The 27,823-nt window shown below is 40.4% G+C and overlaps 2 protein-coding genes across 6 annotated transcripts in view; one reads left to right on the forward strand and one right to left on the reverse strand.

The window, feature by feature from the left end:
* Window positions 1–350: 350 nt before the first annotated feature.
* Window positions 351–26,931, reverse strand: wdr31 (WD repeat domain 31). Of its 5 annotated transcripts, XM_055161220.1 has the most exons (13): window positions 26,615–26,632; window positions 25,402–25,509; window positions 25,244–25,322; window positions 23,111–23,224; window positions 13,818–13,879; window positions 11,385–11,517; window positions 10,352–10,426; window positions 9,404–9,548; window positions 8,815–8,915; window positions 8,670–8,737; window positions 5,250–5,391; window positions 3,264–3,426; window positions 351–2,772 (listed from the first exon to the last, which is right to left on the reverse strand). In XM_055161220.1, the coding sequence occupies exons 5-13, from the start codon at window positions 13,862–13,864 to the stop codon at window positions 2,546–2,548; spliced, it is 1,101 nt and encodes a 366-aa protein (XP_055017195.1). In that variant the 5' UTR covers window positions 13,865–13,879; window positions 23,111–23,224; window positions 25,244–25,322; window positions 25,402–25,509; window positions 26,615–26,632; the 3' UTR covers window positions 351–2,545. The 5 variants fall into 5 exon arrangements, with proteins under 5 accessions (XP_055017195.1, XP_055017196.1, XP_055017197.1 ...); XM_055161221.1 differs by lacking the exon at window positions 26,615–26,632 and having other exon boundaries at window positions 23,111–23,191; window positions 25,402–25,511; XM_055161222.1 differs by lacking the exons at window positions 25,244–25,322; window positions 25,402–25,509; window positions 26,615–26,632 and adding an exon at window positions 26,698–26,931.
* Window positions 25,501–27,823, forward strand: part of LOC110162507 (guanine nucleotide-binding protein G(q) subunit alpha) — a 49,983-nt gene continuing 47,660 nt past the window's right edge. Inside the window, exon 1 of the mRNA XM_020927408.2 lies at window positions 25,501–26,520. Coding sequence (XP_020783067.1) covers window positions 26,385–26,520 — 136 coding nt within the window. The 5' untranslated portion in view covers window positions 25,501–26,384. The remainder of the gene's footprint in view (window positions 26,521–27,823) is intronic.

Here is a 27,823-nt window from a genome sequence, read left to right on the forward strand (position 1 = left end):
TTAAAAACAAGTCTGAAATATTTTACCCTAAAATTTTAACCCTCCAGTTTTTGCTGTGCACCTTTTAATCCTCAAGGTACCGTCCAGTTTAGCGGCTCGATTTAAAATGTGTTTGCAGGAGGAGTTTAGGTGTTACTTTAAATCCACCTGTCACTCACTCAGAGCTCGACAGGAGGAGCGTGTGTTTGAGCAGAGCTGTGTTAGAATAGATTTTTTCTGTGACAAAAGAACTCTGATGTGCCTTGCCCAAGGACACAACTGAAATGGGGTCTCGCTGATATTAAAATAGCGTGTTTTAAATGCCAATACACAAAAACACAACTTTCATATTTTATAAAAAGTAATTACTGTGGTCATTTTATTGCATAGTGTCTTCAAACCAGCATGCCCAAAAGTACAAAATTAGTAAATTCTATGAAAAACATCTACAAATGTTCTAGGATTAAACTACTGAACTTTGGGTGAAATGTTGTAAACTACATTCTCAGTAAAACAATGAGTTGACAAAGTGCTGCTTAAATGATTCTACAGTTTTAAACCCGTCTCCAGTGAGTGTTTTCCACAGGTGCAGGTGCTCCTCACAGTTACAGGCTCCTACATTCAGCTGCTCTATGTGCAATGGCAGTGACGGTTTCGTGTGAGGAAAAAAGTCAAACTCTTCAGTCATCCACCAGAGCAGTTCAGTAATTAGTTAAAAAAAAAATAATAATAATTACGTGAGTTCATAATATTTTATCTGGATTTGAGAAGCTTTGATTTGACAGACGTTTTGTGAACTTTGATTTATCTTCAGACATATTTAAAGTTAATCAATAGGAAAATCGTATTAAGATGTGCTATGAAAGGAGATGTTTAAGGTTTGCTTGGAATGTTTCACAGTAAGTTAAGGCTGTTTTTATTGCTCTAAGCAGCTTGCCTCTCCACAGATATCTGTAAATTGTAGGGATGTAACAATAACCGAAATACCGTGATATCGTATCGTCAAAGTTCTCACAATAATATCGTGGACCATCACAATATATCGAATTACAAGTCTCTTTGCTTAAATTAAGAGTTATGGTGCAGCATTAGCCTTAAAAAAAACTACAGAGAACTACATAGACCATGATCCTTTGCTCCATTTCAGTACAGACTACAAGAAGAAATAACAGTTCTAACACTTTTAAGTCTTAGTTCTTTGGATTAAGTCTTGTCAAGGCATTTTAAGAGGAAAAAGTCACATATTAACAGTTTTATTAGCTCCACAAAATATCACAATAAATATCGTACCGTAAAAAGTATATCGTGAAAATATCGTACGAGAGATTTGGGTATTGTTACATTCCTAATCGTGAGCTTCACTAACATATTGTGAGCTTTCCCACGATATCGCAATAAATATGATACCGTGAGTTTCATACAGAGACTTGGATATCATTACAGCTCTAGTAAATTGGTTTGCCGTATTTTCCGCACTATAGGACGCACTTAAAAGCCTTTAATTTCTTATAACTTATATAACTTATATATGAATTTATTGGGGTGTCTTAGTACGACTTTAGTAAACTACAAAGCCGCACCATTTGCAGCATTACGGCTCCCGTATTCAGGAGCATCAGGAGTAATACAGACTGTGATTCCTTTTAATATCAAAATGCACCTGTCAAGAGACACACTCACAAGCCCCACTTTAAACTCAAGGCTGTTATAAAGTGAAAGTGCGTTTAGCTGTGTGGGAGCAGTGGATGAGAGAAGGAGAACACACATTCACCAAGACAGAGAGACAGCGCCGAGCGACTTACACCACGATCTGCCAACGGATCGTGGACGCCCGGGCTAAGGATCAGTATCAACTGTGGTCCGAGCAGAATCATCACTGAACTGCCAGGGAACAGTAACCACACTGACTCGGATAATGACGAGAGGGATGTGGGCGAGCTGGACGCTGTAATCACCCAACTGTTTGAACTATTATGAGTTATTGTGAATACTTAACAATTTAGCGTCTCAGACAGAATTTTTTTACGCATTACATTTGTTGTACAAAAGTTGAGAGTTATTGTGAACGCGTTAAATAAAGTTTGACTGACTTATCAAACTGTTGTGTTTCGTTTAATGCGCCTTATAGTCCGGTGCGATTTATTTGTGAAAAAAGTTCAAAAATAGACCATTCAATGACAGTGCGCCTTATAATCCAGAGCGCCCTCTAGTGCGCAAAATACAGTATGTCCAAAATCCTCCAAAACTTTCGTAAGGGTGTAGATTTTACCACAAAGAACATTTTATCCAAATATTATTCGTCTTCTTTTAAAATCTGAAAGTCCAACACTTGATTAGACTGTGGAGAGTCACCATCGTCTCCTCTGTTAATGGGAAACACTATATTATATACAGTATTAGTATTAGTTTTATATAGACCTATTAGTTTTACTCAACAAGTCAAAGCTTCTCAAAGTGAAATAAAAGATTATTTCAGGTAAACTTGTAGATTCTTGCACAATTTCACAGATGCCTCTTTTATTGCCACCTCTTCGTCCCGTGCTGTTGGATGTCGTGGCGCAAAGAGTTAAAACCGAGCGACCACTCTGATGTCCACTCCCCCCGAGCCCCCCGAGCCCCCGGAGCCCGCTCCCCCGTGGGCATGGGGCTGGCTCTGGCCCTGGGGCGAGCCGTGGCACAGCTGGAGGTGGTGCAGACCTGAGTTGAAGCTGGCACAGATCAGATTGACTGGGTCACTGGGCGCCAGGGACACGAGAGGACCCGCTCCGTCCAGAGAGAGGGTCCCCAGACAGGCTGAGGGCACAACAACAACAACAACAACGGGGGTTATTTTTTGTGCATTTTTTTTAGCAGTTTTCTTTTTTCCTACTAATACTCTAAAAGTCTCAAATGTGTGATTGCAATATATTCCTTAAATTTTATAACAGTAACTCTTCTGAACACTGCCAAAGTAAGTAAATGAGTAACTGCACTGAAATAAAGTTACACAAAAATATTATTAGTAGAATATTGATACATGTGTTTGGTGGTGGATGTTTTTATATAGAACTAATCACCACATTTATACAGGCAAATGCCCAAGATAGGGTCGCCTCTCCGCAGATATGACCTGTAACTTGGCTTAGTGGAGTCACCTGCTTGTCTCCATGGCGATAGATAAGTTTAATGTACACAAACAGGAGCCCTCCACCAGAAAAGTTACTGACTGCACCTTGAAAAACACCAGTGCGATTTCTGAACTACAACAAATCTGAGTTTTTCGCAGTAAGAATTTGGTTTGGTACCTGCAGTGTTCTGGTCCCAGATCTTGACGGAGCTGTCGTGAGAGGACGTGGCCACCAGAGAGCTCCCCCCGGTGGTGGAGGGGAGGAACACGCAGCAGGCGGTGGTCTGGAGGTGGCCCCTGTACTCCACCACTTTACAGCCGGGCTGACGCAGGTCCCACAGCTGCACAACATTAACAAATATGTAAGATAAACAAATAAATATCAAACAAACTAATATTTTTACTACATCTGATACACACAGCAAATGCAATAAGATTTATGTAAAAAAAAATAATAATAATTTAATCTCTTCTTGATGTTATCGTTTTGCCTGAAATATTTCACAGTGCGGCCTCAAACTCATCTTTCTCCATGAAGACAAGCCCCACTGTTGGCTCTTTCTATTTTTTATTTTAACTCTTGGTTTTGAACTTCAAATGAACTGTTTGAAATTAATTGTGTGTATAGTGGCTGTGCTGATGTTATGTACTTTGGTGTGATTGTTGCTGTACTTTTCTTTGTTCTGTAGATGATTTTACATCAACCTGCCGAGGGACTGAAGATGGAAATTAGCCACGCTGACTATAATCTTTACATATTTACGTTTTTAATGTTCATTATATTCATATGTGCTGTCCTTTTACAAATAAATAACATAAGAAAAAAAAATTAGCAGTAAAAACATCTGTTATTGAATAAAATTCTAGATAGATCAATTTAATGCCGTACTGTGAAACATTCCAGGTAAAGAAACATCACATCAGGCAGTATCAGGTCAGGAATCAGAATACACTAGACGGTTCACAAAAACCCCGGAAGTGTGAGTTCGGGCACCAGCCAATCAGAGAAGAGCCAAATATTCTGTGTGGTCAACGATTCCTGAGATCGAGGATTTAAAGCCGGAACAAAGAGAATGTTTGGTGAATTTTATCAAGGGGAAAGACGTTATTGTCCTTCGTTATCCTCGTTAGTGGTGCATTACATACGTCACGACCAAACAGCAGTGATTGGTTAAATAAAAAAAGGACCCGCCTACCGTCGAGCGAACGAATCCTAATGCTGCAAGGTCAGACAGTTTCTACGAAGTGAAAGTCTGATGAATAGGGGTGTGCGAAAATATAAAAATATCGATATATCGTGTCGTTTAATATGATCATACAGTATCGATATCGTGGGCTGCTGTATCGATATATCACCAAGAGTATTTTGTTTTTTTGTTTATTTTATTAAATTATTTTGTTACAGCTACAGTTTTGTTGCTTGTTTAGTGGAAGGAAACTCATTTATGCAACACATTTGACATTTTCACTGTTTTGATGATTAAAATATTTGTTTCATATGAACTTTGCACAAGAAGTGGTTTAACAAAAACTTTTAGTATCACAGACATGATTTAGACTTTATTTGTTATTGAACCTTATCGAATCAATTTGAAATATATTTTATCGAATCGAAAGTTCACTGTATCGAGATATGTATCGTATTGGCAACTTCTTAATGATACTCAGACCTACTAATGAATCCAGGACTGAATCCAGGACTGAATCCAGGACTGAACCAGGACTAAATCAGGACTAAATCAGGACTGAACCAGGACTAAACCAGATCTAAACCAGATCTAAACCAGGACTAAATCAGGACTGAACCAGGACTAAACCAGGACTGAGCTAGGACTGAACCAGGTCTAAATCAGGACTGAACCAGGACTGAACCAGGGCTAAACCAGGACTAAACCAGGGCTAAACCAGGACTACTTAAGGACTGAACTAGGACTGAATTAGGAATAATGAATCTGGTTAGACCCTCCCTACATTATACTTCTAAGTTACATCTTTAACGTTAGAGAAACAACAAAAAAACTGCTAAAATAAAACTAAAATCCCATTCATTGTCTTATAACACTAAGACCTGAGAAGCAGAAAGTTTCTAACGAGTGTTTGGTCTAAACTCTCAGGTTTTTGGACAGCTTAGTGGCATGTGGGTAGTTTTAGGTCTTGATCTGACCGTGGCCTCACAGCCCTGTCCCCCGAAGCCGTTGCTGCTGGACACCAGGTAGTGGCCGTTGGCAGACACGTCACAATGAGTCTGGATGTACTGTTTGGCCGGAAACGTGTGGGTCACCTGCCAGGCCCGGCTGTCCCAGATCCTGCACAAAAAAACAAAAACAAAAAAAACATAAAAAGCAATTAAAGGGGCAGATGTGCGCTGGATGCTCTTCTTACTGCAGAAAGTTATCTACAAACAAACCCTTAAAGTGTATTTCTTTGTGTGACCAGGATCAGTTAAGGACTGAACCAGGACTGAACCAGGACTGAACCAGGACTGAACCAGGACTGAACCAGGACTGAACCAGGACTGAACCAGGACTGAACCAGGACCACTTAAGACTGAACCAGGACTGAACCAGGACTGAATCGGGACTAAACCAGGACTGAACTAAGACTGAATCAGGACTGAACCAGGACTGAACCAGGACTAAATCAGGACTGAACCAAAGACTGAACCAGGACTGAACCAGGACTGGGTCACCTGTCCCAGATCCTGCACAAAAAAAAACAAACACATAAAAAGCAATTAAAGGGGCAGATGTGCGCTGGATGCTCTTCTTATTGCAGAAAGCTACAAACAAACCCTTAAAGTGTATTTCTTTGTGTGACCAGGACCAATTAAGGACTGAACCAGGACTGAACCAGGACTGAACCAGGACTGAACCAGGACTGAACCAGGACTGAACCACTGACCAACTAAGGACTGAACCAGGACTGAACCAGCACTAATTAAGGACTGAACCAGCACTGAACCAGGACTGAACCAGGACTGAACCAGGACTGTATCGGGACTAAACCAGGACTGAACTAAGACTGAATCAGGCCTGAACCAGGACTGAACCACAACCAATTAAGGACTGAACCAGGACTGAACCAGCACTAATTAAGGACTGAACCAGGACTGAACCAGGACTAAACCAGGACTGAACCAGGACTGAACCAGGACTGAACCAGGACTGAACCAGGACTGAACCAGGACTGAACCAAGATTAAAACCAGAACTAAACCAGGTCTAAACCACATCCATACACAGATATTCTGGGGCATCTGGATCCAGTAAAAAAGGTTAAAGGTTTGGGGATATTTCATGTATTTCATATTTCATTTACTGATCCTTCTTTCTTCGTTCTTTCTGCAGAGTGGGGCTAAGTGCAGGAGAAGGCCCGCAGCCCGCAGCCTTATTAATATGATTTCCTTTGAACAGATAATCCATTGTGTTATAATTGTCCCAGTGTGAACTCCTGAGCAGATCTGAGGTCAGGTCACCACCATCCGAGACCTGGACCGACCTAAGACCACAGCGGCATTAAAGTTCACGTTCACACACAGATCACAGCGATGTCTACATTAAAAGGGGAGGTATTATGTGTTCCCTCACTACATTACATTCACTTTTGATTCATTCATGTATGGTTGAGTAATCCAGTGCTCTGAAAGTGTCCGTATTCACCAAACCCAAACCCTATCCCCCGCCCACAAACCTCTAATTATTATTTGATTATTCTCGGGACCCGACGCAAAAACAGTGCGGCCCGGGACACATTTTAAAAACTCACTGTGGACGCGGGCGGGAGCGGGACTACAACATGCGGGAGTGGGCGAGTGGGATGATAAACTGCAGTCCTGCAAACGAATACATATGGTGCACAGACAGTGTCTCTTCCCGTACGTAGCTCAGGCCGCACCACTAAACCAGAACTAAAACTGGTCTAAAACTGGTCTAAAATCTGGTCTAAAACTGGTCTAAAACTGGTCTAAAACAGGACTAAAACAGGACTAAAACAGGACTAAAACAGACTAAAACAGGACTAAAACAGGACTAAAACAGGACTAAAACAGGACTAAAACAGGATTTAGCCAGGACTTAACCATGCCGCCAGACTACCCCCCCTCAACTCCCTCCGGTCCACGAAATATTGTCTGATATAAACCGGTCCGTGCCGCAAAAAAGGTTGGAGACCACTGTTGTAGACAATTCCTTTTTGCTTCTCCGTGTTTGGTAGAGTTTAAGAAAATGATCGTCCCCATCTTGCAGGATTTGCGGGTGGGAGCGGGACAAAATGGTAAACGGTCACATTTTTCTATAGTGCTTTTCCACCTTCAAGGCACTCAAAGTGCTTAACAACAAGGAACCACACACACATTCACACACCAGTGTACGCAGACACTGTGGGCAAGGTGGGTTAAGTGTCTTGCCCAAAGACACAACGACAGCATTCATCTGTGGGAGCTGGAATCACACCACCACTGACCACTCAACCTGTGATGTTTATGTCGAGAGCTGGAATCGAACCACCAACCTTCAGATCAGAGGGCGAATGCTCTACCAACTGAACTACTGCCGCAGATATCGCAGATGCGGGCGGGAGCGGGACTGAAAATTTTGTCCTGCGCAGACTCCTAATTCAGACTCAAGATCCAAGTACAATCTGTTGCTTGTCACAATGTACAACTCGCTGCTGCTGCTCAGACATAAATCCTTCAGATGCAAGGTTGGTTTTACTTCTAAAATTATTCTTTCAACACAGACATTTAGATGGACAGTCTGGTGTAGATGTTTATAGATAGATAGATTTGTTTTAGGTGTTTTGTGGAGTGGGTAAGACTGTTTTTAGTGGCAGGATAAACTATGACCATTGACATGCACTAGTCTAGCACCAGCGACCTCTGCAAATACAAGGACTGGATGGAATATTTAAAAAAGTGTCTCCACACGTCTCCGACACTCTGGCTCACGAGGAAACGAGGCCCTATGTCCAAAATTCTGAACTGCCCCTTTAATACGCTGTTTAAATAGGCTGGACTCAAAATATGGTTACAGATGCGTGTATTTAATGAGGCGCTGCACTGTGACACTTAACAATAGTAATAGTAACAATAATACAATAGTAAATAATAGTAATGCTGTTAATACTACATTACAGCTCAATCTGCACAGCCAAAAAAGTGACTTACTCATGTTTTGACAATAAGGACACTGTGAACATGACGTTCCAATGGATTTTGCTTCTCTGCATAATAAAAACACAAATCTAGTGCAGTTTTAGAGTCATTTTTAGGGATATGCTTGTGTCGGGATACATATTTTATCATTATGAAGTACTTGGCAATACACAGCCCGAATGCATAATAATGAGCTATGTGTGATCTGTGTGACATTTATTTTTGTTTATTATTAGAAAAGAAATATTGACTTTTTGTGTTATATCTAGGTATTTACGTTTTCTATGCATTACTGTCTAAACAATCATTCATTCATTCATTATGTATGATATATTTTGATACTAATTACTTGAGGAAAGAAAGCATATTGTGTCTGCTAAGTTTTTTGGAGTTTTTGAGTTTTATTTTTAATTCTAATAAATATTAAACTTACCTGATGGTCTTGTCCTCAGAGGTCTGGGCTATAGTGGAGCTGCCGGGCACCCAGCACACGTGAGTCACCTACGACACATTTAACCTGTTACACTCACATATCTCTTCTCCTTCAGACTGCGTGAAACATGACGTCTTGGTCTCACCAGGTTTCTGGAGATGTTGTGGCGCTGTTCACATTTGGCAGATTCGATGTCCCACAAACACATCCAGTTGTCACGGGAACCACTGCACAGTTTCCTCCCATCTGAGAAAAACACAAACACACACACACACACAGGTCAGGAGGAGGGTCGACAGGGATGGAACAGTAACGGCAAATTGGCGTTCGAAGGAGATTGTGATATTAAGTCTTTAAAAACAGTGTGTATAAATAACGTATTGTTTTGTTGCAGTGGAATGCTGAAAAAAGGTCATGGGGATTAAAGCTTGAACGTCGGTATTTGTGGAATTGTGTTTCATCCCAAACCGAATATGTTATTTTTCAGAAAAATTCTAAGTGTCCAATATCATTTGCAGCTGCTGAACAGAGAGTCATCTGTGTATTTGGACACTGTCACATCAGTAGAGTTTTATGGTTTTTAGACAAACATTTTCTTCTTGATTTGAAGGACTTTTGGAGGAACCAGTGAGGACCTTTCCCCATTCAAAAGCTATAAAACTGACCACGTACGACAGTTGGCGTAGCTTGAATCCCATGCATAAAAGCTAAAGTAAAAGTACATAGTAATGTACCAGGGCTGACAGCGATGCCGTTGACCACCAGCTCATGTCCACAGAACTCCTGGATGGGCTCATATCCCTGGTTCAGGTCCCACATGAAAACCGTCTTATCCCGAGAAGCACTGAAGATCCACGTGGTGCCAGGGTAACACAGCACCTGACGACACACAGCAGAGTCAGCATCAACACAGAGCAGCAGGGGAGCTCTGTCTCACTGCACAGGGGACCACAGACATCATCATCAGGAAAAACTTGGTATGGAAGGAGTTTGAGGTAACGTTTACACTGAAACGAATCACCGTATCGGAAACGATTTGCGTCTAGACATGTCGTTTCTGTGTCCGCAAGCTTTCCATATCCACATAGCTCTCAGCATATTTGTTTACATTTTACAGAAACTAAACTTAAAACCGCATGGCTAATTTGCATAAACTAAGCGCTCAAAAAACAGCTCGCTCTTGTGCGCTGATGCGGTTAAGCGTCTGTCGGATTAAAGGACACAACTCAGTGGTATATGAGTGTTCTTTCTGTGACAGAGGGGTGTTCTGCTGATGGTGAGTCTGTTCTGTGCTTCTATTGCTTTGGAGATGGTTCATGTTTTTTTTCAGAGATTATACGTCTGCAGGTCGTAACATAGATGATCATAGATATATTCCAGCCTCTTAGCGTTTTGGTGGTGAATTACTTCACGGCGCATAGACCTACATCAGTTTATCAGTTTATCAGTGTTTTCAGGCGTCCACACAGTGCCGCATCAGATTCGTACTCAAATGAATTCGTGGGAGCTGGAGGCATCAGATCGTTCTGTCTCTGGAGTCGTTTTCAATCGGATTAGTGTGGACGAACACTGCATCCACAACGAAAACAACTCGAATACGAACTAGTGTGGACGGGGCCTTAAGTGCGAGGAGGAGAACAGACATGTCACAGAATAAACATTATGATTTTCTGAAGCGTTACCTTGGTGACCTCCCGAGTGTGGCCCTGGAGGGACTGACACATGCGGCCCTGGGTCCAGTCGTACACCACCACAGCCTGGACACAGAGCACGGTGAGATTGCATTTTACTTTGCATAAAAGGTACCAGGACAAAATCAGAAATAAAAAAAAAAAGTTCTCAGACTCGATATTGTGTAAAGAAAAGAAGAAGACGCAGAAAAAAAGGAGAGGAAAGTAGAGTAGAGTAGCAAAAGTATCAGCAGACCGATGAATCCTGCACTGAACCACTTATTGACAAAAACACAACAGTCAAATTCGACCCAAGGTTCAGAAGTAATTTTCCCATTCATTTTTCCCATAGACTATTCTAGCTCTAGTTTAAAAAGTACAATGAAGGCGAACCAGCCATGTATTAACTTAGGTCCATACACACATGGGAGTGTCTAGTCTAAAAAGAACTCATTTTAAACTTAAAATTTGTCAAAGCGTTATAATAACTCAGCAGGTTTTTTAGTTCTATGGGAAATTTACTTCGCAAGTCAGAGTGGGCAGTCACTGTTGAGCTCCATTGAACAACAAAGGTCCAGCCTCAACATACGGTCATGGTGAAGTCTCCTCCTGGTACAATACCGCATCGAATACAAGGTCCTCATCACCTACAAGTCCCTCCATAACCTGGCTCCTCCCTTCTCTGTCTGCACTGTCCCACCCGCCGCCTCAGCTCAGCCGACACAACCTCCTCACGCCCCTCATTAGGACAAAGCACTGGACCTTAGGGGACCGAGCCTTCGCTTCACTGCCTCCTCTGGAACTCGGACTCACTGCAGCATTTCAAATCACGTCTAAAAACTCACCTGTTCAATCTGGCATTCCCTCCAGGATTCCCCCATTTTCTACAGTGTCACTTTTTATTTGTTTGTAAAGCGTCTTTGAGTGTCCAAAATAGCACTATACAAGTCCGAGGTATTTTTATTATTTTATTATTATGGTTAATATCACGGATCTACTGGTTGTTATGAGTGAGTATAGACGTCCACAGAGCCGACGCACTGACCTGGTCACTTCCTCCGGACACACACGCCTCCGGGCTCAGGCTCACCACAGAGTTGATGGAGCCCTGATGAGCAGGTTCATACTGAAGCACCTGACTGTCCAAGGCACTGTCGTCCTTCTGACCCTCGGACGACCTGAGCACAACACAACAGAACAGAGCAGAACAGAAGGGCACGAGATTAAGGAAACATTTATAAATCAGATTTTTATGACAAGTAGTGCATCTGACATAAATTCTTTAGGGGTTATAACATTTGACAAGAACACTAAAATATCAACTGATAAACTAGCAGTCTTGGTCTTTGTTGGAGTTACAGCACACTTTTAGGTGTTTAAAATAATTCTGAGGCAGACCACCCCCTAAACACTTTCAGATCACACTATAAAACATCAGTGTTTCCCATTAAGTGGTGGCCCGTCATTATCTAAAACTCTCCCCCATAACCTAAAAACAACCTGGACAAAATTGGCATAACAAAATTAGACTTTGCTGCTCTTTGTATTCATGTAAATTTATAAAATAAAATAAAAAAGGTGCTTAAAGATAAAAAATAAATAAATAAATAAAATAATAATAATAAAAATTTTAAAAATAATAAAAAATTTATAAAAAAAAAATAAAAAATAAATCTAATAAAAAAAATTAAAAAATAAAATAAAAATAAATTAAATTAAATTAAATTAAATGCAGATCTATGGGAAACACTGAATACTAACTCATCAAGCCATAATCAGTAATACAACAACAACATACAAGTTAATAAACCATGCACATGTTTTCTCCTGTGTGTTAGTGAATGTTTGAGTTTACAGTCTTCACACCGAAATACTGAAACATCAAACTACACTTGACCACACACTGGCCTCCGGTGTAGAACACAGGGAGTCCTAATTATCCCAGCACCCCTCGGGTGACACTGAACATGTTTACCAGCCCACATCATCTGAACAATAGACTGAGTTCACGTTCTAGAATTGGACTGCGTGATTTCAGACGGAGGGCAGGGGCCTATGTAACTCTACAGGAGACTCACTGTTTGGAAGAAATATCAAAACTCCCAATCCATAACCGTTGAGCCTTATCATTACGTGTTTGGGGTTGGTTCCAAAAACTTGTTCATTCATGTTATCATTATTTAACCTCAAAGACAATCACGTCACTTTCTGAAACTGTTATGAAGAAATATTTCACTTTTGTTTACGCACACTGACAGAGAAGACGCTGAACTTGTGTCAGTTTTTGTTTCATGTGGATAGGCCCAGTTTTACAGAGATATGAACCATAAACCAGGTCAACAAATCTGCAATCTGACAGCTCCAAAGCAAAGTTCAGCTGAGAGTTCTGACCCATCTCCAGCTCAGTTTAAAGTAAGGCCCGCGGGCTGACGACGGCCCTCCATGCCCTTTGACTGGCCCCCAGCCCCTCTGCCCTCCACTACTTGAACTGGCCCTATGAGATAATCCTCAAAAGTTGCCATATAACAAAGTTGTCAGATAATAACATGTCTGCATCTTGTATTTTGTTGATTTTTTTTTTCAATAAAAAAAATATATTTAAGTATTTATATTTAAATAATTATATGATGTATTTACATTTGCCGCTGAATTTTCTTCACCTGACAAGTTCGAGATCAAACACTGACAGTCAACTAGGGCCAATACAGTGCACTTTCGATTCGATATGATAAAGTTCAAATTGATTTGATACAGTTCAATAAAAAATAAAGGATAAATCATGGCTGTGATTCTAAAAGTCTTTGTTAAACCACTTCTTGTGCGAAGTTTATACGAAACATGCCCATTTTAATCATCAAAACAGTGAAAATGATAAAATGTGTCGCATAAACGAGTTTCCTTCCTCTGAACAAGCAACAAAACAGGCTGCATCCAAATAATTAAGTAAAATACACCAAAAATATACTCTTGGCGATATATCGATACAGCAGCCCATGATATCGATACTGTATCATCACATTAAATGATACAATATATTGATATTTTGATATTTTTTGCACACCTCCACAGTCAATGAACTCGCACTGTTCTGTAGTGCAGTTAAGGACAGCAAAATGATTCGTGTTAAAGTATAAAAAGTTGACAGAGCGCCGAGTTTTCAAAGAACAGTGGATGACAGATTATTTTTTTGTTCACTATAAGGACCGTGCAGTTTGTCTGATATGTAAAGAAAGTGTGGCGGTTTTCAAAGTGTATAATCTGCGTCGTCAGGGTCGTACAATTCTGTTATACTGCCGACCAGACCCCGGCCCTCATCGCCGTCAGGAGCGATAATGTTTCCCCAAGATAAAAAAAAGTTTGGTGACCCCCTGATTTAAACTATAGGAATCCTGCAATGTTGTGAATGTGTTCTGATCAGGAAACCATGTTAGTAGTATTTTAATAATTGGAAAAAAAAAAAAAAAAAGAAATAATTTACCTGTAGAGAGTCGACCTCTTGCGGAACTTGCTCTGGAGTTTCCCCATGTCCTCTTTAGGAGCCTATAGAGAGATTCAGTAACCATGTTTAACAGGATCGAACATCAGAAATTCTGGCCAGACATGCAAAACATCCATAGAAATTAGTACTGAAAATGAGATACTAATTGATACTAAAACTGGTATCGAATCTGGATACTCTTTGAGGATGGATCAATACTAAAAAAGTCAGGACAGAAGTGAACCTTTCCTGAAGCTTTAGAATGATCTTGAGCTGTATCAGAACGAGTACAAGAGCACATAGATTAGTATATGGGAATAAAAAAGACAATTTAATGTTGAAAATCACATTATCTTATCTAAATAAAGAGTGTTTTTTAGTATCATCATGTTTTTGGAATCAGTATTAAGTGCCGAGTCTATTCTTTAGTATGGAAATTTTAGTATCATGACAACACTAACAGAGAAATTTGCAAAAATACTGTAAAAAATAAATAAATAAATAAATAAGAAGAAAGAGCCACGGAACAACCCTGTCTCTACCTGAATAAACACTTTTAGTTTAGTATTCAGCATTTTAAAATCTCCGCTGGTTTAACATCAGGCTCAAAATTCTCTGAGATTAGACGACATAATCCAAGGCTCTATTGTAATTAGTGCACTAACGCCGCACATATTTATGTCATTATTTTCAGACAAGTTCCAGTTTCTGTTTAGTAGCTTTTATGGATGTGATTTTAACGATTTTATACAATCTCCGAACCCTTCCTATGCAGCACTGCTTTATACTAATTAGAGCTGTGGGAGAAATATGGAATTATGGGTTATGTCATGCTCCATTCACATTATGTGCGATGCTTAAACCTTAATCAAGACATTTACAGCAGCTTTTTAGCACATTTCTGATCCACTGTCAAATATCCACTGTGATCAAAATCATGCAAAAAACTAAATAAATCTTGAGATATTCATTTCTGTTAATCACCCACCTCTGCAATGGAAAAAATACATATCATAATTGTATTTTAATCACGTTTATCTGAACTACACTCTAAAGCGCATAGAAAGCTTTTTTTTTAATATATCAAAACAAGCAGCATTATTTAAACAAAATGTATTAAAAGATTAAATAATTTCTGATTTTCAAACATAAAACACTTTATTTGTACATTTTCTCTATTTAGAAGCCTTCAGTCTCCACAGTTCAACTTTTATTTGGTTAAAAATGTGAAAAAAAAAAAAAAAAAAGATCTGACTAGTCAATTACTAAAATCATCATTAGCTGCAGCCCTACAACTAACATTAATATTAAAATTATATATATTTATCCCCTGCCCCAGCAGATTTATCCAAAACCTGTGATTTGTCCCAGTTATATACAAAAAATATCACAAGTGTCCCTATTTTTGACCAGTTTGTTACCTGCCAACAGTAAAGAGAAGCATAAATTGTCACTTGTTAAATAAAATACAGAAACGCTGCTTAAAAGTGACCAAAACATAAGCATAAATGAAAAAATGCATAGCACACTCAGACGGCCGATGTCCAAAAGCTTTTTTAATTTTTAAAATAAGATTTCGAAAAAATAAATAAATAAAAAAGCCTTCATCAGATTTTTGTTTTGGATCACAGCACACCATTTTTTTGTTTTGTTTTTTTGCCATAATCTTATTTTAAAAATAAAAAAACTATTGGCCATCCAAATGTGCTATGCATTTTCTCACTTTTGTCTTGCTGCTCCTTGCATTTGCACCTCTACAAGAATTCTGGTGTGTGTTTTCTGTTTCTTTTGGTTCAAAACATAAACAAACCTCTTCAACCTGATACCTTCTGGCAGGCGCTTCAGGTCCATTCCAGCCAAGACAAACAGACTCAGGAACAGCCTCTTCCCCAAATCTGTCACCATACTGAACTCATTCTTACACTGAGACCTGTTAATTTGTTTGTTTGTTTTCTTGCACTTTGACGGCGCCGCTCTGAATTTCATTAAACTGCATAATGACAATAAAGGCTTTCTATTCTATTTCTATTCTATCTTATAAAGAAAATGTGACTATACTGACTCCCATGTTAGTCGTGAATAAGTCAAGAATGGGCTTGTTTTTCTTAATTACACCATCTTATTATTACCAGCCACCACAAACAGGGAATGTCCCAGTTTTAGGTTTTGAAAATCTGGTCACTTTAATTTACAAGAATCACAAACTACAAACAAACAACTTGGCTCTAACTTATTACAAAACAAACAGATCCAGTTTTCCTTTTTTTTTTTTTTTCTTCTATGAGTCGGTTTAAGAGTGAGGTTATCCTTGGTTTTCTTGGCTACTACTCCAGCTCGGGGCAGGATGGAGAAGGTTCAATCCTATTAGAGGCGCATCATTACTGCCACAGGGAATTAGGCTACGGGAACACCTGTTGAGCAACTCCACTGACGTTACGCAACAAAAACAATACAACTTCATCAAATAATCATCAACAACGGTGCAGCGGGGCGTAAAAGTTATTAAAAGTGCCATCACAAACCTGTCACGAGCAGGCGTGGTCGATGAGCTGCGGAAATCTTGACGCTATCTCGCTAGCATGCTAACTAATCTTTACCATGCCGAGTTAAAAACACGCTTTAGCACGGAGGGAAAGGTGCAAGGGGAGATTCCGGGGTGAACGGGCAAAGTTTTCGGGTGGACGCCATCGTAACCCGCGCTTTAGGTTTTACGTGAGGGCGTAAAAACGGGGGAGAAAAGAGCGGAGAGTCCCGGGCTCCGCAGACTTCATCCTCCCGCGGCTCTGGCCCGTAGCAACAGCGACGCTCTGCGGTAGCTAAGGAGAGGTCACGTGGTGCAGGCAGGGAGGGACCGGAATAAGGACGGACGGTTTCCTTTTTCAAAATAAAAGAACACGCACAAAAATAAAATAACTAAAAATAAAATCTTGTCTTAAACGAGGGGTGTCAAACTCATTTTGGTCCGGGGCCGTATCCAACCTACTTTGATCCCGAAGGGGCCGGATCAGAAAACTCATGGCATATAAACCCCAAAAATGACAATAAGTTCAAATATTTGTGCAGAGAAACACAAATCTATTACAGATTTTTATTTTTTTTAAATTGATGAACTCTTTCTTTTACAACTTGAAACTTTAAGAAAAATGCAATTTCAACACAATGTTTTAACATTAACTTGTATGCAATTAGGAATAAGTAAATTTTTCTTGGAAAATTCTGCACTCGGCTCCACTTTTCTCATTTTTGTCATTTTTCTGATGAGGGTGTCACGGTCAACAGTCAAAATGATCGTCCTTTAAGAGCGTTTGGAAAGAGACAAGTCTTCATTTGTGCTGCTCTGGTGGGAGGGGCCACGTACAGAGACGCTGGAGACGCTGCTGTGATAAACACCGACAGAAAATTACCAATAATTTAATAGAAAATATAATTAAAATATTTTAGTAGAAAATCAGCCGAGCGCCAGATTAAAGATCTTGAAGGGCCGGATCTGGCCCCCGGGCCGTATGTTTGACACCCTGTCTTAAATAAATAAATAAATAGATAAACAAATAATAAAATAATAAATAAAATAATAACAATTAAAATAAATAAATCAAATACATTTTAAAAAGTCTATAAAAGTCTACAGTTCACATGAAATTATAATAAATGCATAGATATTCCTGTTTACCCACTGCCCCAGACTATAGACCAGGGGTGTCAGTTAATAAAAACACCTCTTAATTAAAAGCAATGCAGCTTTAGTCCATATATGAAAAAAAAACAAACACCTAAATCTAAGTTTGTGCTGCCTGCAGTGGCCTCTTTGATTTCACGTAGTTAATGACATCACACAAGACTGCAGGTTTCTTACATGGATCTATAATAAAAACTGGATAAAGTATCCCCCCTCTGTCCCGGCTCAAGATTGACTAGTGGCCGCTCCAGGTACTGCAGAAAGAATTCTCCCATAGAGCACAGTGCTTTTTTTGGGCGAATTCAAACTGCTCGTGTTCAGCTGACAGGGCATCCACAACTTTGAGAAAGGCTGGACTTTGTAGGGATTCTTTTCTATTTTCACAAACTTTTATTTTTATTTTTTTACTTTCTTCAAATCCTCAAAGCGCCTAAAAGCGATCTTTACATTTTTGGGCCCATGCGCCGATGAGCACAGGCCACTGAAAACAATACAACGCCACCTTGGGTTCACTTCTAGATTTTATAACAGTTCTGTGGTTTCTCGCTAAACAGCTGACTGTAGGTGCGGTGTTTGAAGTGTAGATACTTGTTAGAACAATCACACTGTTCCTTATATCTCACTTTCCCCTTTAGTCCTTCCAGGTACTGCCCAGTTTAACAGCTTTATTTTAAATGTCCTTTTTATGCGTTCAGTCCCACTTTAACTAACCTTATTGCATTAGGAAGAACTATTTAAGGTTTTATTTTGTATTCCAGTCGCCCGTGTTTGCACTTGTGTGGGTGTTTTACATGCGGTAGTCAAGGTTTAAATAAGCCTGTGTAGTTTAAGCACAGTATTTGGAGCGGCACAGGTTAAAGTGTGACTGATCTGTGAGTCGCTGCCTCTCTCCACAGAGCTGCCGGGGCCCAGGATACTCGCTCAGGTTAGCCCACAGCAGAGCACCGAATCTGGGACGCTTCAGCTCACGGGACAGGCCTCTGCTACGACAGCTCCATCAGAATTTGTGGAAGATGGCTCATTATAACTAGTTACATTAATTTACGTTCTAGATAGTTATACTGTATGTTTATGTACAGTAAAACAAAACAAAATTAAAAGATATTGTACTTTTTATAATAGTTTTATATCATACTTTTACTTATACTTGAGCAATACTTCTATAGTTTATACTGATTGGGAGCAGTGGTAGAAGAAGCACTAAATTTTGTTTGTAAAAGCACAGATACTCGAGCAAGAAATACTCACATAAAAGTAAAAGTATCACATGAAATATCTTCTTAAGTACATGTATTAAAGTACTCATTTAGAAAAGTACTTAAAGAGTAAAAAGTAAAAGTATTTTGCTCAGACTTTGAGATCTAATAAACTTTCAAGTGTACTTAAGTAAAGTACAGATATATAAATTTATACTTCACTACATTTATTTCATTATATTCCACCACTTACTGGGAATATTTTTGCATTTCTTACTCCTAACTTTAGGTATAATTTTGTTTTTCTAATTGTTGTGAAATACCCAAATGTTAGTTCATGTTTTGTCTGTCGTAAAATTTTTGGTTCCTCTTTACCCACCTCAGTTGAAATCAAATATAGTAAACCTTAGGGATGGGACAATCCAATCCAAAATTATTTGTATAGCACATTTTACAAACAAAACACTTTCCAAAGTGCTTTACATAGCAATGCAACATTTTACTTAAAAAAAAAAAAATAAAAAAATCTGCAGAATTATAAATAAAGACACAAATAGAAAAATAAATAAAATAACAATAATAAAATCAATGAACAAAAAATAATAAAATCAATACGTAAAAGCAGCACTAAAAAATAAAATTGATAAAAACAATAAATAAATAAATAAAATAAAAGACACAGAGGACCACACAACTCACGTGGTATTAGAGAATAAAAGTGGGTTTTAAAACGAACCTAAGGCCGGGCATACACTGTGCGATTTTTGACCCTTTTTGAGCCGATTTTTCGCTCGTGCGACTGTTTTGGGGATCGGGCCGAGTTTTGGCTTCATCGTGTGTCGTGCTTCGTGTAGTTTACATGGGGTAAAGAGAACCGATTAATGGCTCACGACCAGCTCCCGATCGACATTCGTAGGTCGCAAGAAAATCAAACTTGTTTGAAATCCAGTCGCCTCTCGTGAGGATTTAGCTCTGTTGAAGTTGTTCCACGAGCCGATTTGCCGGAATCTGGCAGACTGAGCATGCGCGGACACAGAAGTGGCTCAGCATTGTGTCTCCACACATCTGTGGTTTTCTAATTCCGTGGTTTTCTTCTTCGTAGTTTTCTACTTCCGGAACAACTTTGACAACTCCGGTCGTTATGTGAACGTACAGTGTGAGCAGGCAAGTCGCATCTGAGCATCGGTTCGTTCAGTGTGAGAACATGATTCGTGAGCTGTGAACTTTTAAACCCTGTGATTTGGTCGTACAGTTTAAGCTGGGGCTGAGTGACACGACCGAAAATACCGCACAGTGTACGCCCGGCATAAAACTCTTCCCTGTGGGGGTTGTTCAGACGTGGAGGGGCAGAGCGTTCCAGAGTTTGGGGCCGGACACATAAAAGGTCCTGACCCCCCTGGTTTTAAGTCTTGTTTTGGGGACCACGAGCTGGAGCTGTCCCTCGGACCTCAGAGCACGTGCGGAGGTTTAAATTTGGATGAGGTCCGAGAAGTACTGTGGGGTCAGTCCATTCAAAGCTTTAAAAACAAATAATAAAATCTTAAAATCAGTTCTATAATTAACAGGAACCCAGTGCAAACACACAAGAATTGGGGTAATGTGATCACGCTTTTTGCTCCCTGTTAAAAGACGTGCAGATTTCATGTGACAAAATTGCCACAAGATCGTGCACACATGAGAAAAATTATATTGAGAGATTTTTTTCCCAAGTGTTTACATTAGGATAAGACAAAAAAAAAAAGAGGTACAGGTTGGTGAGTTACATCTCTTACAGTTCCAAAAAGCAGCACTAGAATGGAAACAAAACTATGAAATCAAATAAATACAAAAAATAAAATCGTGAGACCAAAATTTGAAACTGAATCGCGAAGTTTACATATTAGAAATCTCGTCTTGTCTCGTTCTCGTGGACCCAATCTCGTATCTCGTCTCGTCTTGTGGAAATTGTCTCGTCCCTAGACCCGTGGACAAACCGGGCAATTGCCTAGGGCCCCCAGCGCTTGGGGGGCCCCTGATAACGACTGGTTTTGTGTTCAAATAACAGCAATGACCATTTTGTGAGCGCGGCGGTGCCACCTTAAAGCGCCTCCTTAAAAGCTATGACCGAATGTGCAAGTCCCCGCGTAGTTTGGCAGCGGCCCGCGGGCGGCCTAGTCAAGTAAATGTTTGAGCAGCCATCAGTTCAAAATGAAGCGAAATGATACTCTCTAGGAGCCGAAGAGAAAGAGGAGGATAAGAAAAAAACAAGACACCGGTAAGTAACTTTGCACGAACTGGCTACAAATTCTAATATGTGCCCAATACGTCGATCGCCGAGGTAGATGGGTACAGATCGTAGTGTGGGTACAGATCGTAGTGTGGGTACAGATCGTAGTGTCGTAGTACTCGTCTCGGGCTCGATCGCGTTTGGACTCGGTCTTGTCTCATCTTTGAGGTCTGACAATCGGCGAGTGTGATAATATTACGGTCTTTGTTGTAATAAAACGGGAGTGCGCGGGGGCCTCCGTGCAGCCTGCAGATACTGTGCGACACATCACAAACACACGCTCCCTGCGCGCGCCTTGTTCGCAACAGTGTATGCCCTCGTGTACCAGCGTGTATCACAGGGCAGGTTAAACTTTTTAAAACTTCTTACCTGTCCACCTGCCTCACGTCAGCGCGCCGCTTCTCGCCCTCTCACACTTTTGCTCCTCCCCGTGTAAAGCGCACAGGCCCTTTCCCCGATGCGCTGATTAGAAGAGCAGCAGAAGACGAAACGCGAAGCACTAATTCATCTAGAAGTATGTTACAGTGTTGGCACAGAGGATGGCTACAGCGCAGAGCAGAACTACTGCGACATGTGGCTGAAGTTTGCCTAATAAAAGTGCACAAATGCGTCTGTATTTTTTACGATGTGCGTTTGGTTTGATAAACGTGCAGAGGCTGGTAAATCCCACTGTAAAACCAGTAAGAGAATGTAACTCCAGTTAGGAACTTGAAAAAACAGGTTTAAAAATTCTACATGGATTCTTCTTGCTTCTCAGTTTTGTGTAAAGTACCAGTAGAAGTTCTCTTACAGAAGGGGTTCTCAAACTGTGGGTGAGGGTCCAAAAAAGAGGCGCAGAGTGTTTCAGTGCAGTTTGCTTGGCTTTGTAGTAGGTCGATCATTTTGACTTGGTCGTATTATGCAGGGTTCTACTTCATGCGTTAGTTTCAGCGAGGGTGGCATAGCTTTCATCGTAGTGTCTCGTACGTACTAGAGGCCGCAAAGGAACGCAAAACAAGCACATTTTGAGAAACACTAGAACAGAGCTAGAGGTTCAGTCATAATCGTTTATTTGATTGCCTTTTGAAGTTATTTGTACATGTGTCTACACTGTAAACATTTGGTATTGTGTTAATGTTATTTGGTAGGTGCCCATAGGGTCTTCGCCGCAGGTACCCCTTTGCCCCTACCCCCCAAATACCTTGAAACGGGTCTGCTCGAGTTGTCCCATTCCGAGCAGGCCTGTAGTGAATTGAAAATAGTGGTATACTGAAAGGCTGCCCTAATTTAACAGCTCTAAATGGGGCACTTAGCCTAGTTAGATCCAAATCAACACAGTTCAATACCTGCGTGCGAGGCCCCAATGTGCCCTTTAGTTTGTTTAAGGCTGAAAAACTTTGGCAAAAAAACAATCTGCTTGCTTTTATTTTCTTTTTTGTATTATTGAGTGTACAGTAGCTTTTGACTGAAGACTAAAATTGTAATGTTTTCGTAAGAATCACGTGCATAACCGAATATGTTTGCAGAGACTTTTCGGTGAAACAAAAACAGATACGGCTCTAATTTGATCACTTCTCTGAGCTTCACTAAAGCACTTTAAGCACTTTAATGTTTTTTCAATACCTTTTTTAAACAACAAATGGTAAACAAACTAACCAAACCATTCTAATCAGGCTGTAGACATGTTCATTTCTTTATGTTTATGTCGATTACGTGGGTTTCTTATGTCTTATATTTGATTTTCATGGGGCAATACTGTTACAGCAAGCGGACTCGTGCGTACATACCATCCCAAATTTATTAATAAAGCACTTTAAAACTTTACAGCTGGCCAAAGTGCTGTCCACAAACATAGAATAGACAAGGACAATCGCAGTCAAAGTCACAATAAAACTACTAAAAAACACACACAACAATAAGATAATCAAGTTAATTAACAACAAGAAATGAACATTCACTTGTTAAAAGCAAGTGAAAAAAAGTGCGTTTTTAGGAGTGATTAAAAACAGGTATAGATCCGTGAAATAGATCTTTGAATGGTTTGATCGGGAGGTTGTTTATCTGAGGCAGTAGCGGCTCAGCGGTCACGACACGCATTCGTCTAACCTACACGTTGACAGTTCAAACGTCGCTCTGACCAGTATCGTCGTGTCCTTGGGCAAAACACTTTACTTACCTTCTCTTTGTGTGGGTGTTGTTCGGTGGTGGCACAGCTTGGCAGCCTTGGTTCCGTCCGTCTACCCCGGGGCAGCTGTGGCTACAGAGAGTGTGTTGGTAATATGAAACTCCACTGCAGAAAACAAAATCTAGTCAAGTTACGATGACTTGAACTAACAAAACTTCATCACGATTTGAATACATTTCGCTTGACAAGTAAAATTATCTGCCAGTGGAATAAGACTTTTTGTACTTAAAATATAAAAATACATCTCGCGACAAAACAACAACTCTTGACACTTAAAATAAGAAACAAAATCGACTGTTGCTTAAATTTAGAAAAACACACTCATTCCATTGGCAGATAATTTTACTTGTCAAGTTGAATCAACTCAAAAAAAGTTAAATGTTTTTAATTTAAGTCATTTTAACTTATCTAGATATTGTTTTTTTCCAGTATAATGAAGGGGTCAAGTACTATTGTTTACACAGAAAAGTTACACAGTTCCCCTTTTTAGCAATCAATTGTCTGTCAAACAATCAATCAATCAATGAAACTTTATTTACAGAGCCTTTTCATACAAAAAATGCAACACAAAGCGCTTAACTATTTTAACGGAAAGGGAGTTCAGTCACATTCACTTGAGTAATGTTCCAAAGAAACTGGACTTTTCATTGTACTGACAGTGAGGTGAGGATTTGTAAGTCGTGACTTGGACTCGAGTCAGACTTGAGTGACTATTTTTAGATTAAATGGACTAAGACTTGGGATACGACTTGGACTTGAAGGTCAATGACTTGGGACTTGACTCGGACTTGAAACCTGTGACCTGAGAAGCACTTTTAAATCTGAATTCTTTCTATTCTGACTGTAATGATTCACACTAAGATCTTGTCAAGACATTTAAAAAGGAAAATTTAACTAATAACTGATTTCCACAACTCTAATATACTCTATAAATATTGAATATACTATGATTTTTATAAGTACAATTTATCTTAAAATTCATATAAATTATTTGGTTTAAAGTCTTGAAATGACTTGAAGCTCAAAGGAGACGACTTGGACTTGACTTGGTCTTTTTTTGCCAGTGACTCAAGACTCGATTTGGACTTGAAGGTCAATGATTTGGGACTTGACTCAGACTTGAGGTCAGAGACTTGAGACTTGCAAAACAATGACTCGGTCTCACCTCTGACTAACAGTATTCTGTTACTCATACTTCTGTATTTTTACTGAAGTAACTGTACTCCTATTTGACTTAAAGTTGTGGTTCCTCTTCCCACTGTGAGAAAAGCTTTAGGTGACAATATGAAATGATTTGAACATTTGCCTTTTTTGCAGCGCTCTTTCAAATATGATCAACATGTTAAACTCAGGCCCAGGGGCCAAATTTGGCTCACGATATAATTATATTTGGCCCATGACATCATATCAAATCTGTATTAGAGCTGCTCGCCAGCTACAGATAGACTATAGAGACATTATTGATTTAATATTTTGTTATTATTTTATATTCTAGTTGTTCTGGATTAAACGTTTAAGCAAATTTTTTTATTAAACATTTATTTTAATAAGAAAAAGTTTAACATTACATATCTTGAAAAAAGAGAAATCATGCAGATGTTGCTGAAATGTTGAAATAAAAATGTTTTTTTGGCCCACGACTTAGTCCCAGTTTTGAATTTTGTCCCTTTTGTGAATTTGAGTTTGTCACCACTGATCTAGTTTATTGAGTTTGTCTCTTTTTTTGCGTCAGTCCTTTGAAAACAGGAGATTTTGTGCAATATTTAATGGTTTGTCCTTCATATTACATTAACTTAAAATGAAAAAACGATGAGCTGTAATGTCCCTACGTCAGTCCAGGCACGGTGATGACAGAAAACTGGACTGAATGACCCCCTACCTGTAAAATTACACAGTGCAACTTTAATATGAAGACTATTAAGACGACCATTTTGTCCGTTGCATTTTACCCATTATTACCTCAGAATGAGTCAAAACGATTGGATTCATTCAGCTTTTACTTCCTTTTCTCATTTGACCCGCTGTGACTCGAGTGTGTCTCTTTATTGTCAAACGCGACTGTGACTTTGTGAGTGTTTCTGAACAATAGTGAACAATAGTGACGTCCGCGCGGGGGTAAATCACCTCACTCGAGTTGCCTATAGTCGTGGGCGGCGTGATGCGGGAGGCCTATAGGGTCTGAGTCCATTCATGCCGCCGCAGTCTGCACATAAAAAAGGGAAAAAAATAAATAAAATAAACCCAATGGAGCCGGGAGAGACATGAAATCATGATTCATTCACATTTCCACTCCACAGGTTGGGCTCGCTGGGCTGGGATTTGACGCGACACGCCTCCTGTTTGATGGGAGGCAGCCGACGTCACCCTGGCAGCGGAGGAGTGGATGGCCTCTGGAATAAAAATACATGAAGAGAATTGAGGCAAAGGAGAAGATTGCCCGCTCCGAAAAGCGAAAATACGGCGTTTTCACCGCGCGTAAAACCACCGTTTTGATCGCGATGGACGGGGACGCTTCTTAGCACCGCGCCTGGCTTCGTTTTCGCTGTGTTATGAGTGGATTTCTTGCAGTTTGGAGCAGACAGAGGCAGATAACTGTACTGTATCCCAGGCTAGCGGATTGGAGTGATATCCGCCATATTCTGAGTTACCACGCCCGGGAGTCGAGCCAGTGGAAAACACGGACAGCTTTCCCCCATGCACGTTTCTCTCGCCTTTTTCGCCTCCACTGGACACTAGCCCGAGCGTATGGGATATTTTAGCGGATAAACATTGTCGGTACCGCGAGAGGGGAAGCCGGGGCACGGATGGCAGCGCGTAACGAGGTCCCCCACGGCGGCAGCAGCAGCAGCAGCAGCGGTATCGGCGGCGGAGGCACGGCGGCACCGGGGATGGGTCTGGAAAGAATCTGTTGATCATTTCGAGTTGGGGGAAAACACATCACGCCAATTACGCGTAACAACTTTTAGCTCCACGCGCTTTTGGACGAGTATTTGGGAGGTGTCCGAGGCCTGGGAGACTGGGGGGAGGGGGGAATCTATCATAAATATATCTGTTTTTCGCTGGACACATGATAAGGGCGTTATTTTGTTGCATATAGACTCGAATGTGCGCGCCGCTTCGCCCATAACCAACAGGCCACGGTGGGTTCGCTGTGAAAAACTAGATGAATCGCAGCTAAATAAAAAAAAAAGGGGCGTTGGATCGGACGAGCAGCCCTTACACGCGCGTGTGTTTGGTTTTAAAAGAGACACAGAAAGACAATAACATGACCCTGGAGTCCATTATGGCTTGTTGCCTCAGTGAAGAGGCCAAGGAAGCGCGGAGGATCAACGACGAGATCGAGAGGCAGCTGCGCCGAGACAAGAGAGACGCACGCCGCGAACTCAAACTGTTGCTTCTGGGTAAGGAACTATGGCACTACCGCCGACACGGGGAAAGCAGTGGGGTGAGAGGAGGAGGAGGAGGAGGGGGTGACAATACTAGAATTCCTCTCACCAAAAATACCTTTGTGGGGTTGGGGGCAGAGGTAGAGCGGAAGGAAGTGCAGAGGGAGAAAGACGCGGCCAGGGGTTTCCCACCTGAAGCAAAGTTGACACATCGAAATGGGCGCAGCTGAAATCAAAGCTGCCTTGTCCTGGTTTGATCCTGAGGTTTATCCTGCTGCAGACCTGTTGATTTGGTCCCCTTCTAGACCTGGTTTCGTCCTGGTTTTGATAAGATGTGTGTGTGTGTGTATGTGTGTGTGTGAGAGAGAGAACGTAGAATGTGCAGTGATTGGCGCCACGCATGGACGTAAACAGGCTTTATGTCTACAAGCCCACGAGACCAGAGTCCACCCACTCTCCACGGGTTTCAGAATTATGAAAAAGTAGCACCGTTGCCATAGCGATTGACAATTTAAAGGTCCCACATTACTCAAAATTGACAAAATTGTGAGCTTTTAATCATGTTAGAACATCATACTCAGAGTTGTGTTTTGTTTCATTCACACATGTTTGAATATTTTTTTAGTATTAGTCTGTTTACATCTCCAAAGCTCTAAATTCTGTGTTCAACTTTGTGATGTCATGTAGTGGTAGTTTTTAAATACACAGCTACGTTTTATCTTTAGTTTAGTAGAGATTTTTAAGTCCATTGATGAAATGATCAAATTGATTTTAGTGAAAGTGTGTGGAGTTTGAAAACACAAGGTGGAAGTGAGTGTTTTCTGTTTGAGAAGAGCTTAAATCTGCAGGGTTTGTGTGATTAAATGTGTGTGAATTAAACAAAACACAACTCCAGGTCTGTTTTTGATGAGGAAAAAACATAAAATAGACCAGAAAGTGCTGTACATCGTAGCCTGATTCATCAGCCGGTTTTACTTTGTGGAAACCGTCTGACCTCACAGCATTACGATTCGTTTGCTCGACAGTAGGCGGGTACTTTTTTATTGAACCAATCGCTGCTATTTGATCGTGACGTATGTAATGCCCCAAATCCCGTAAGAAGGACAATAACATCTTTCCTCTTGATAAAATTCACCAAACATTCTCTTTGTTCTGGCTTTAAATCCTCGATCTCGGGAATCGTTGCCAACACAGAATGTCTGGCTCTTCGCTGATTGGCTGGTGCCTGAACTTGCACTTCCGGGGTTTTTTTGCGAACCATCTAGTGTATTCCGATTTCTGACCTAGTCGCTGGAGAGAAATGAAATTGAGCGGAGGC

Source organism: Boleophthalmus pectinirostris, unplaced genomic scaffold (assembly GCF_026225935.1).
Source record: "Boleophthalmus pectinirostris isolate CB_2022bp ecotype Guang Dong unplaced genomic scaffold, ASM2622593v1 HiC_scaffold_4, whole genome shotgun sequence".
Lineage (NCBI taxonomy): Eukaryota > Metazoa > Chordata > Actinopteri > Gobiiformes > Gobiidae > Boleophthalmus > Boleophthalmus pectinirostris.